Below are 12,770 nucleotides of genomic sequence, written 5' to 3'. Positions count from 1 at the left end.
ACCCCCGCTGTGTGCATTCCCCCCATTTCCACCTACCTCCATTTCCCTTTCCACTGTTGTCTCTTTGAGTCAATATCTAGACTGCAATCACCTTGGGGCAGGGACATGTCTTTTGCCTCTCTGGAAAGCATACACTAATGGTGCTTTAACAGTCACGGAAGCTTTTAACGTAAATACTGTGATTTACTTATGAAGTTGCCTTCTACATAGTCAGTCCTCTGGTCAAATGCCAGTATTGTTTGCTCTGACTAGCAATCAACATCCCAGTATAAGGGCCAGTCAGTGGGTTTGTTCCAACCAATTGGCAAGTCTATAAACAGCACCTAAGGCCTATGCTATGTGGGGGATATGACTAGTCAGTGGGTAGGCCTGTCTGTCCCCTTCCCCTGCATGGTCAAGGACAAATAGGGAAGAGGAGGGAGATGAGCTGAGAGCACCGCTTCCCCTGTGTTGGGCAGCCAGTTCCAAAGGGGCAATGGAACAGCCCGGGGAAGGTAAGTGGGACTGCTGGGCAGGCAGCTGGGCCCAGGTTCAGGCGGGATAGTGTTTCAGTGCCTCACAAGATTGCACAGATGCCAATGCCTGGCTTGGACCCTTCAGCTATTGTCCAGCTTAACAACTGAGCCACCTCAGCAAAGCCTCCTAGGGCCAGAGCCTAGGGCCACAGCCTCCTAGGGCCCTACCTAGGGAATAATTTTAAGACCAATTCTGACTTTTTGCTTCTTGCTCCCTGGAACTTTCTCTGGTTCAATCAACTCTGCCCCTTCACAACCATAGTTACACCTATGGGAGGAATCCACCTTTCCTGGTTATGTGATCAGATGGAAGTCCACTCATCCACCTACTCAGTCTTCCTGGCTGAGATGGGTGGTACTAACACCACCATGAGTAGAGGTTACCATTGGCATGACAATAACAGCATGATACTAAGGGTTAGTAAGAGTAGCTCCTCATGCTACCTTTTGACTCTGAAGCAAAGGTCTGGGACAGAAGTGAAGAGGCAGCATTGGGGGGTGATTTGGAAATAGCAGGGGGAAGGGTTAAGCAGTCTCCTCCTGCCTTCTTTTCTTGTGCTTAGATGCAGTCTACTCCAAGTTGCTTTGGGTTAAAAAGAAAAAAAAACTGTGGCTGGAGGAAATGCTGAACTCTGTTTAATGTGCTGTTTAAGCCTCAGTAAATAAGAAACAGTAATTAGAATACATGCTCTTGCGTTTTTAAAATTCCTTCCTGAATTTAGCCATATCACAACAAGAGATTCCACCTGCTTGCATAATTGCTGAGTGGGGAATGCCACCTTAGCAGTTATTCTATGGGTGTTACACTCCTCCGTTCCCTCCACCTCCTTTCCTAGAGCTCTCTTTCGAAGGCTGTGCTGTAGTAAAGCTGCCTCCTCTGCCCTGCCGTTTCATGCTGGCTCTCATTACTATGTCGGCTGCTGATGTCAAGCCTGGTGTGACCCGGTATTCCAGAGGAGGAGCGAGCATGCTGTGAAACGTCAAGGCAGGGGAAAAAGAATTACAGCCATGCGAGCCATCCCCTGGACTCAGCTGCTGCTTCCAGAGCACATAGATGGCTTGTGTGACAGCAGCAGCGCACAGAAGCAGCGATGAAATGCAGCTAGCAGTAGCCCTACAGCTGGGAGACAGCAAGCAGGCAGGAAGGCACCAGTCCAGTCCAGTCCAGTCCTAGTGGCTCAAATGAGCTTACCGTGAGCCTGTCTGCAGCATCTTTCCAGCTGTGGCTGCCTTTTCTCACTGGGATCCTGCTCCAGCTTTTCTTTCCAAATACTCTGTGGCTTAACTGGAGTGTGTGACTCCCTTGGTGACTGCGGTGTCATCTTCTCCTTTCTCTCCCCTCCCTCTCCTTTCCTACATCCTTCTTTCTCCCAGGATGGCGGAGGCTGAATTGCACAAGAAAAGGCTGCAAGCCATTGCAGTAAGTCTGCTTCATTTTATTTGGCTCATTTTTGCGTGGATGGGGAATTGAGCAGAAGAAGGCATTCCTGCACAGCAGCCAGCAAATGACATTTAGAGGCTTCCTGGCTCTGGTGAAGTTATGTCAAGTTCACCTTTTTATTTAAATGCTGGCTCCGAATGGTAAATTGCTTTGCTCTGCTCTGACAATGGGATATTGGTCTTTTGGGTTCTGATGGGTTTGGATGTTGCTGACACAGGTTAAAAAAAAACATAAATACATCTTGGCATGCTTGAAAGACTAGCAGAGGAACAGGGGAAAAAGAGGGAGTGAGAGATGCTGTGCACTCTGAGTATAAAAATATTATTGCACTGTGTAAACTCAAGGTTGGTGAATTTCTTGGAACTGGAACAGTAATAACTCCAGTGCTGGCCTTTGCTTTTGGGAAGACAGGTGCAGATTTTTCTGGATAAGGCAAAACTTGCATTGATTTGGTTAAATAAAGATGTGCCACAATACTTATAAGTACTGTACTTATAAGTACTGTAAAGTACTGTATAATCAAGAGACTAGGGGCCCAATCCTATCCAACTTTCCAGTACTGATGCAGCCACAATGCAGCCCTGAACTAAGGGAACAAATGTTCCCTTTCCTTGGGGAGACCTGTGACTGCCATGCAGGATACACTGTATGCCCTGTTGGCACAGCTGCTCTGCTGCTGGAAAGTTGGGTAGGATTGGGCCCTAAATCCTTCAGCAAAAGACCCCCTTTCAGGGCCAGTTCACACATTCATCTTTTTTTAAAAAAAAACAAAACAAAAACCTGAAGTTAGTATTCGTTGTGACTTGGCAAGCACACTAGAATTGTAAATGTTTTAACACATGTTGAGATTGTCCAGGGCATGTGAACCGACGTCTTCACAATACAGTTTGAGTTAGGAAGTGGTGAGTCACAATCTTAATGTGTGTTTGAACACTCACAAGTTTGCTAACCACAGTAAAAAGCCAGCAAACTCAAAACTTATGAGTTGTTCACCACATCAACACTGCTATGTGACTTGCCCTTCATTCAAAACACTTGGGGTATGGTCCCAGATACAGTAGAAAATGCAAAGTTTTGAATAGATTTTAATGCAGATTGTGTCTTGGGGTGGCAGTGGTGGATTTCTTTGTTTTTAACAAGTGGTTATAATGTGGTGAAGGGGGAGGAAGCAGAATCAAATGTGGATTCTTTCAAAGTCTTTGGGCTCTCATCTTCCTTTAGAACCTCAATCATTCTTTATTTGCCCCTGAAAAAACCAGAGAAACTAAATGTGCGTGTGATTCTGAAAGAAGACAGGAGCCTGAAATCTAGTCAATTGACCACAGTTAATTAGAGCTCTGCTTTCTTCCTTGGCAGCTAAAGTCTGACATCCCATTTGTAATTCACCCTGATTCCAATATCCTACAGAATTCCTGACAATGTATAAGTGAAGAATCTGACTCAACATTTTGCAACTGAACTGCTCTGCCTTTTCATTTTTTTCTACATCTCTTTGTCTAACACTGCTGCTACCAAAAAAAAACAAAAAACACAAAACTGTAGCTCAATTAAAACAATGCATGCAGTACTCCTAAAGAACTCCTAAAGCACTGTTGTGCTTTCTGCTCATCTGCTAGCCCAGTGTGACCTTGTCCTTGGAATAGTAGGTAACATTCATCTATAACGTGGGGAGGTTTCACTCCTTGCTTTGTAGAGCTGATGTGCTTGATCCAGCAAAACTACACAGACTCAAAAGGGCTTGGCTTGGGAAGGGCAGCAGACGTCTGTGTGTCTCAGGTCTGAAGTTGGAAGGCAGAAAATGATGAGGCGGCGTGGATTTTAGGAATGCTGCCAGAGTGTTGCCAATGATCAACAGATGTTGTGTTTTACTATAGCTGCCCCCAGATGGAATCTATATTTTCTTTGTAGATCAGCAATGGCTGCTGCTCTTGTTGCATGAGGGGAGGGGCTGTTTTTCTGAGGTCAGTTAATCCACTAATATATGCCTTGATATTAAAGTATGCAGACCTACTATGTGTTAAATCCTTTGAAATTGTTCCTGGAAAACATCAAGTCATTGCGGGACTAAAAGTCTGATGATTTAAAGTATTTAATATTTTTGCTGTTAAGACATAGCTGAGCAGTTTTCTTTTCATCTAAAAATTGGCTCCATGTGCATAGACCTTCACTATGCTTTGGAGTAAGCTGTTCAATGTAATTTACTAAGCCAGTAACAGGACAGTCTTAAGTGCTGACTTAAGATAAAAGTGAAACTACTGTAATTACAAGTCAAATACAGATTTCTCAACCCCATGCTTAAACCATGTGCCATACACATAGGTATCCAAATATTTTAACCTTTCTTCAAAAAAAAAAAAAAAAAAGAGTACAATTTATACCCCTTAGGCTGCAATTCTATATACACTTACCTGGTAGTAAGTCCCAGTGAACTCAGTGGAGCTTACTTCTGAGTAGATGTGTTAAAGTATTAGATTCCCACTTCACCCATCATTAGAGGTCCATATTGGGTCAGTCATGTGTAGCATGTTGACATACTACTCAAGTCCAGAGGTAAATCTTATTACATGGTATCATAAAACCTTTTTGGGCTCCAAGACAATTCTGTTAGATTGGTGTTTTTACTACAAATTTTTACTCACATTAACCCATTTCTGCCCAGCCAACAGGTGTACACATTTGATCCCTGTTGCATATATGCAGCATTGGGCAGAAATGGCTTAAGTGGATAAGAATCTGGAACAAATTGGATGCTTCTGTGGTGCAATGAATTGCAAGGTTAACTTTGCTTCAGAGACATGATGCCCCATTCTAATCTAGATCAGGCTGCAAGGCCAACATGATGTGTGCGTTCTGAAAGGCTTCAGTTCTCACTTGGGGAAGTTTGCTGCACTTCACTTCATGCACATTACCACCATTCACAAGTTATGCTTTTTTCTGCCAGGGCTAAGATGAAACAGACCACCCCCCACAGACACACTTCACAGTCTGTTCTCAGGCAACAAAAAAGTGCCCTCATTACCAGTGACTGAAGTTTGTAAAAGTTAAACCATGCTGCCTAGAAGGCAGACACAGTGGTCATAAAAGCATGCACTTCCTATCATTCAACATGTATTCCCTACGTCCTTCCCATTCAGAATGAGGAGAGTGCATTGGAAGCATTGCTCTCACTCTGTATTGGCAATGTTTAACCTTAGTGAAGCCAAACCTGATTGACTTTTTAGATTGTGACTCCATCATGTTCACAATGTGATTCTTGATGTCATCAGTTGTGATGAAAAGTCATGCCAGGGCCAGCCCATCCATGAAGTCAGCTGAGGAGGTCACTTCAGGTGGTAGATTGGTGGGGGATGCCCAGTTCAATCCAACAGTCCTTCCCCCTGCCCAGTTCTTGGATTTGAAAGGAAAGAGGGGAAAGGATGGAACAGATGGAAGGGATGGGCTCAGGGTGACCAGATACAATGGAGAACAAAGTACCGATACCTTTAACCTTTGTTAAGGTATCCTTTGGGCAGGAGGTCTGGTCTAGAGGGTAGAGCCTCCATTTGCCTGAAGATTAACATCCACAAGGTCGCCAGTTCGAGGCCACCGGCACCGTGCGACCTTGAAGCAGCTGGCAAGCTGCAGCTGAGCTGTTCCATCTGCTCGGAGCGTGGGAGGATGGAGGCCAGAATGTTAAACCAGATTGGAGTGTAACAGCTTGAATGTGGTGGTTCTTGAAAGAGAGAACCTTCTTTCAATTTGTAAAAATCCCTGCGTGGATTTAATAAGCCTGCCTGTGTAAACCGCCTTGAATAAAGTCTTGAATAAAGACCAAGAAAGGCGGTATACAAATACTGTATATTATATTATATTATTATATTTGTACAGAAGCGGGAATTTTGGCAGGTACCACTTCTTAAATCCTTCCATATTGAGCTGCACCTGTCAAAATTCCCTCTTCTATACTATGGGTAAAGGTTAGGCACTCTGTCTTCTATTTTATCTGGTTACCCTGGATGGGCTGGACAGTGATGTAGCCCTCCTCTATGCCTTGCATTTTTTTCTTTCATGCACGATGAAAGAGAAACTCAAAAACACTTTAAGTGACACTGAGAAAATTTGTTTAAAGTTAGATTTCTCTTACGTTTGTGAATACCTGTAGTATGGAACATTATTGGAGATTCATTCCAAAGAATGAGAATTAAACAGTATACATTGTACTTTTGGACCAGCAGATGCTGTTGAGAGCATAGACATTTTCAAGCCTTACTAAATTCTTCCCTAGGCAAAAATGAAAAGGTAATACTCCAAGTTGGATTTCAGCTCTGAGAGACAATGAAACAGGGTATGTTTAGCAGTAGGAACATGCAGTGGCATAGCTAGAGTGGTGCAAAATGGTAAGTATTGCAGGCTCCCAAATGCAAGCAGCCCCTCCCACTCACCCTCAGAGCCATTCAGGCAGCAACAGCTATGCTACTGGGAACATAAAGTTCCTTTGAAGAAACAGAATTCTGTTATTTGTATATGTTGATGGCAATCCTATATTTTTTTCCAGCATAAGAGAAGTAATGTTTAGTCTTGGCAAAGATCTACAGTACAAACTTGAATTGGTTTTACACTAGCTTATGGTTTACCTTTACCAAGGATTGTAGTTCACCGAAGTGCTGAGAATTCTGATAGATATCCTTAAGCCTGATCTCAAAGAATGACAGTTCAGTGGGAAGAGGGCAGGACCACAACTCAGTTAGGTCTATGTGGAATAGATATGCCCTTGGTCGTTGCTACTTACACTCAATGGATGTTATTTTGTTCAGCAGTAACCAAGTTATACTCTGTTGTCATATGACCAAAGAAAGTAATCTCTCTGGTGGATTCTTAAACATAATGTGGCTTCAACCTGCTCAGAGGTTTGGAATGTTAGAGGTCATCCCCCAGGAGGTGGATTTGGTTTGCAGTTGGTAGCCCAAGTGATAAATTGATGACAGGCTGGACAGGTTCAGTCCCATGGCTTTGCAACTTATCCGTGGTTAAGTAATCTTCTAAAATGATGTATTTAAGCAGTGGTGTGTTTTTGCACAATTTGCTCTGGCAATAGCACTAGGAACTAGTGAGGACCTAGCTGGAATTATGAGCTTCTCCTGACCGGTCCATGATTTCTGTTCAACTTTTTGGTTTTTTTCATTGGAAAGCAAATACCTCATCACAGAGCTGCATGTTTGAATTGCAACAAGACTGAACAAACCTAGCTTCACTGTGTGCATTTAGATCACTCTTTTAAGCCTTTAGACTTGACTGATATAAGTCCCCAAGTTTGATTTAGATATGAATAACTAAGGCCCCAATCCTATCCCCTTCCACCAGTGCCAATGCAGCCGCATCAAAAAGGCGTATGCTGCATCCTGTGCTGGGTAGGAATGACCTAAAGGTAAAAAGGAAGTAATTCTACTTTTTACTTACCTTCGTATAACCCTAGGGACTGCTTATGGATCCCCTCAGACATATGCCACCTGCTTTGGTGGCATATGTCTGAGGAGGGAAAAGGGGTAGGGAGGTTTTTGAAAGAGGAGATCGGGTCTGGCATGCGCCATTGCTACCAGATCTACCCCCTCCTGCCTGCCCCCTGGTTCCTCCCCAGGAATACCCAGTTGTACTGCCACCCAGCCTACAATCCACCGCATGTGCTGGTATAGCTGCTCCAGAGCAGGTTGCCAACTATGGCAATGGGCCTCCACTACTACTGCTGTTTGCTGCAGCAGCTCCAAAATGGCCAAAAGTGGCACGCTGTACACACTGCTGTTTAACCTGTGATGATAGTGGAATTTTGCTCTGCAGTCCTAACTAGCCTAATAAGATTGGGCTGCGAGAGTGGGATCATTCAGGCCATTCATGTGGTATTTCTGCAAGAGACCATGTTATTCTATCTCACACTGGCTTTTGATTCATAAGCAGTGCAGGTATCAGGCACTTATGTCCACAGTTGTGTTTTGCTATAACCACTTTATACATCCAAGTAACCCAATGGTCATGAGTACTGCTAGTGTGTTCAATAGCAAAATTAATTAAAGATTCCTGTGAGCCAAAAAAACTCACTTAGAAATTGTGCCCCATTTCTGTACTGGGCATGACTGAGGACGCAATCCTAGCTCCTTATGTCAGTGCTTTCCAGCGCTGACATAAGGGCAATGCAGCTCTGAGGAAAGGGAACAAACATTCCCTTACTTTGAGGAGGCCAACCATGAGTGACACCCAAACTGCAGTATGCAGCACACGTCCCATTGGCACCGCTATGCCAGTGCTGGAAAGCACTGACATAAGGGGTTAGGATTACACCCTGAAGCTTTTAATCACTCCTGGTCCAGAGATGCAATAGAACTACCCTTCCTTCAGGGGTTTACTACCTCTTGCCTCCACATGAATTCCGGCTACCATTCTGAGATGCCTGATTCCTATCAGAAAGCATACAGGGACTCATGCAGAAACATAGCGGTGGGATTCACTAACTCGTGAATGTGTTACACATTCTGTAAGTGAACCCCTTTTTTAAAAAAAATGAACAACTTTTTTTTTTAAACTGTGTCTCCAGTTTTAATTTGGGAAAAGTTTGCCTCCTTGGCTATGGGAAGTTTGGGAGGCACTAAATGAATGTATGAGAAATAAGTTGTTTAAATCTAGCCCCTGTGCAGCATTCATGCCTCCATTATGTAAGTCTGGCTCAGTTGGTAGAGCTGCCACCTTGTATGCCTGAGGATCTCAGGCTGCCAGTTCAAAACAACCAGAAGTACCCGAGAACTGACGACACGCTGATATACTGATGAGCTGACCCTCGGTGGCAGAGAGGAGTTGCCGTCAAGTGAAGCGTGGGAGGCGAAGGGCCAGAGAGAGGCCAGACCGGGAAGGAATCCAGCTGGAATGAGGACTTCTATGAAAGACTAGAACTATTCAATTGTAAAAATCCCTGTGGAGGTTTAGAACAGCCTGCCCATGTAAATCGTCTTGGATTAAAGTCTGAGGAGAAATCTGACAACCAAAAGAAAGGCGGTATATAAATACCTGTATAAATAAATAAACTTCTGTACCCTTGCATGTCTATGTGCACAAAAGTTGGCCAGTAATGCTTGAAGTCAGAACAATTGGGCAGCATTAAATTCCAGCCGAAAGCCATGCAGCTACAGGCCTTTGCTTTAATTTCTTTGGAATCATCTTTAACAGGACAACAAGAGTGGCTGTGGAGCAGAACAAGCAGGAAGTGGACAGTGCAAAGTCTCCTAATACTAGATTCAAATGAATTAATTGATTAATTGATTATTGGAGGCTGTAGGTCAAAAGATCAGCTGCCTTAATTAAATGCCCTGTCATGTTGCAAGAACCAACAGAGAGAGGTTGATTAATGTTCAACATGCAGTGTTCAACATGTTCAATACAACTTGCATAACTTTATTAATGTTTCAGTAGTACCTAGAAAGTGTACTCAAGATCTGTAAACCTGTGTAGATTTAGAGTCAACCCCACTACCAAAGGTTTGGCATGGGTAAGAACAGATTAGAGAGATGTCTGAAGTAAAATGGTGTTAAATTATTGAACAAAGAAAACAGCACAGTCCAAAAACTTCAAACACCTGCTCTCTCAGGGTCCTTTCAGATATTACTTTTTATTCAGGTCTAAAACTAATGTGTACCTGAAAATCTGATGTCTGAATGAGAGAAACTGAGTTTAGAAATGTGTATGATATGGTTATACAGATGGAGCTTGTTGAGCAAGTTCCGCAGATGAAAAATCCGTGGATATACAGTGGGAGCCTGTTTCTGTGGATGTTTCATCCGTGGATCTGGCTCAATGCAAGTGTGCCCCAATTCCCCTCCAGAGGGCTTTCTGAAGCTCACAGAGGCAGCATGCATCCGCCCGCTGCCTCTGTGGGCTTCAGAATGGCCTGGAGAGGCAAAAAAAATGCCACTTCTGGTTTCCCTGCACCTCAGAATGCCTAATATAGTGAAAATCCGGGAACCAGAAGTGGCGATTTTTCACCTCTCTGAGCCATTCTGAAACCCACAGAGGCAGTGGGTAGACAAGAAAGCCCTCTGGAGGGGACCAGAATGCAACTCTGATCCCCTTCAAAGGGGGAAAGGGGCCAAAAATCACGGATTTGATCATTCATGATTTTCTGTATCAGTGAGGGTTTGAGAATGGATCCCCCACGGATACCAAGGCCCCACCTGTACTCAATAGAAAGCCTGGATTGAGCGCAGAACCTTGCCAAGTGTATACTCAGTGGCAGATCCAGGTTTGTCCTACATAATGGGTGGAAAGGCTCTTGGTCAGCTCACCTTAGTATGTCTTCTTCTGAAATATTTCCGGAGACTCGGGAGGGATAAGATTTTCATGAGACAGTCATTGGCAATACCTGGGACCATCACTAAATTATGGTCCAATGCAACCTGGGGCCAGAGCCAGTTTCGCTGTGCACTGCTCAGGAGACAGCCATCGCAAAAATGCCGTAAGGCACTTCATGACAGCCAGAAGGAGGGGCCTCTGCACCAGTCAGAGGAGTTCCAGGAACTGTCGGCAGTGAGTCTGCTGCTAAGTGGTGCAGGGACATTCTGGGGTTGGGGAGTGTGAGTGGAAGGCAGAGAGGGGTAAAACTGGGTGGGGAGAGGGCAGGGAGAAGGGAGGTTCAGGCCTGGGAGCGGGCAGGGACAGTGGAGGTCTCCATGGGATCTGAACCCCTATCCCAGGCCTGAAAGCCCTACACGGGTCTACTTGGTTCTGCACCAGCAATTTTGCCAGACCAGACCCATTGGGCAGGCTGGAACTTGACACAACGTGAGGGAACAAATTGTTCCCTTACCTCATGCAAACCTCCAGCTGCCTCCCTGCCCCCACAGGATACAGCAGTGGTCATTTCGGCATGACTGTACCATGGCACAGGCAGCTCCATTAGGATTGGGCTGCTGAAGAAGTCATTTATATTTACATATTTTTTAATCGTGTGTGTGTGTGTGTGTGTCACAGAACAGATCTTAGCAGCATCCCGTTCTCTGACATATAGGAAGGAATGTCTCTTTCCTAAGATTGTGCTTGTCATCTGCAATATTTTTATCTAAGTACTCTTTGTGTGTCTACGCAGACACATGTATTTGTGTGTATTCGTATACACAAAGTCTGCTGCCTGTTTGAGGTTATCTTTTTAGTTGATCACAATGATTATAATTCATTGAGCAAACAGTTCAGTTCTCTTCTCCACATGGTGTAAGATTGCACAGGAATGAAATTCTAAAGATAGCACTCTTGACCTTAGAGTGTATGATGAGACACAGAATGAGGTACTTGGAGATCTTTAAGACTGGATGCCCTTCTTAAAAGGAATTGGGGGAACATCATCGATCACTCGCACTATTTTTAGGTCTGCTATATAGTGAATAAGATAACAGTTTACTAAGTGGGCAGATACCACAGTCCACATGTGACTACATGGTATCAATTCTAATTCTTTTTAATGGAGCTGGTGTAGTCTGAGCCTGTTATAATCAAGATCAGAAAAATACAGTATCTTTGACCTGTTGATAGAATGCTCAACTTTTAAGTCTATAGCTGTTGAATGGTCTCATTCTGTTGCAGCTCAAACATTGTTGCTCGTGCAACTTATCATCATAGCCACAATTCAGACTCTTGTTCTGTTTGGTTTGCGTTGAATTCTTCAAAAGATGCTTACAAAATAATGAGAGCCCCTCGCAGTGCCATGCAACCCCTCTATTACTGACTTTTCCTGGATTGCATTGTGTCCTAAGACCGCCCTCACAGTAAAGTTTTGACTTTACTGTCAAAAGTTAGACAGCAGCCAGAACTTCAACTGAATATTTTCGTTTCTGCCAGTGGAGATCATTATTAATTATGAATGAGATGAATGCCATTCTGTGTTTTCTCTGCCCAACAGCTAAATAAAAAGAGGATGCTAGATTTCTAATCTAGAAGTATTTGCCTTTTGTTGTGGCTAACTAAAGATGCGTAGACATGGATGCATTATTAATTCTGAAGAGGGCCAACATGCAAGGGGAGGCAAAGAAGAGCATGCTGGCTGTCCATACGCCCTGCCCTGACATATTGTTGCTATGGTCCAACAGATGCTCCTGCATCAGTGGTCATCCCCCCCCCCAAAGGGCAATACTGAACAGGGGGAAAAGAGGCTCCCTATAATCTAGGGAAGAAAATCTGTCCTTGCGTTTGAGGCTGTCCTCTGCTGACAAGTGTTGGAAAAGGTGGTATCTATGGTGTGCCATGAGAGTACATCTATGCAAAGTGCAAAGCTAGATGGCACATTTGTTTGTTCCCTCATGCGCTGACCCTCCCTAGAATTAAAAGGGCCTGCATAAGGCAGGAGGTCTGGCTCAGTTGGTAGAGCTGCCGCCTTGTATGCCTGAAGATCTGAGGCTGCCAGTTCGAAACAACCAGAAGTACCCGAGAACTGACGACACGCTGATATACTGATGAGCTGACCCTCGGTGGCAGAGAGGGGTTGCCGTCAAGTGGAGCGTGGGAGGCGAAGGGCCAGAGAGAGGCCAGATCAGGAAGGAATCCAGCTGGCACAAGGAGTTCTATGAAAGACTAGAACTATTCAATTGTAAAAATCCCTACGGGGGTTTAGAACAGCCTGCCTATGTAAACCGCCTTGGAATAAAGTCTGAGGAGAAATCTGGCAACCAAAGAAAGGCGGTATATAAGTACCTGTATAAATAAATAAATAAATAAATAAATAAATAAATAAATAAATAAGGTTTCTGGAAGCAATAAATGCCAGCCTGTCAACTAAGAGCAAGTTGATGCAGCGTTTTGCTTTTTATTTC

General features: G+C 44.1%; 1 protein-coding gene across 5 annotated transcripts in view; it reads left to right on the top strand.

Annotated features, from left to right (window-relative positions):
• Positions 1 to 1,476: 1,476 nt before the first annotated feature.
• PALM2AKAP2 (PALM2 and AKAP2 fusion) overlaps positions 1,477 to 12,770 on the top strand; it is a 287,822-nt gene continuing 276,528 nt past the window's right edge. For 2 of the 5 annotated variants that reach the window (XM_066616313.1, XM_066616312.1), the window contains exon 1: positions 1,481 to 1,935. In XM_066616313.1, coding sequence (XP_066472410.1) covers positions 1,891 to 1,935 — 45 coding nt within the window. In that variant the 5' untranslated portion in view covers positions 1,481 to 1,890. Of the gene's footprint in view, positions 1,936 to 12,770 lie in introns of all 5 variants that reach the window. The other 3 variants (XM_066616315.1, XM_066616316.1, XM_066616317.1) reach the window with 3 other exon arrangements.

The sequence above is a fragment of the Tiliqua scincoides genome, chromosome 2, assembly GCF_035046505.1.
Source record: "Tiliqua scincoides isolate rTilSci1 chromosome 2, rTilSci1.hap2, whole genome shotgun sequence".
NCBI classification, from domain to species: Eukaryota; Metazoa; Chordata; class Lepidosauria; order Squamata; family Scincidae; genus Tiliqua; species Tiliqua scincoides.
The sequence above is the reverse complement of the archived record's forward strand: the minus strand, read 5'-3'. Positions and strand labels throughout refer to the sequence as shown.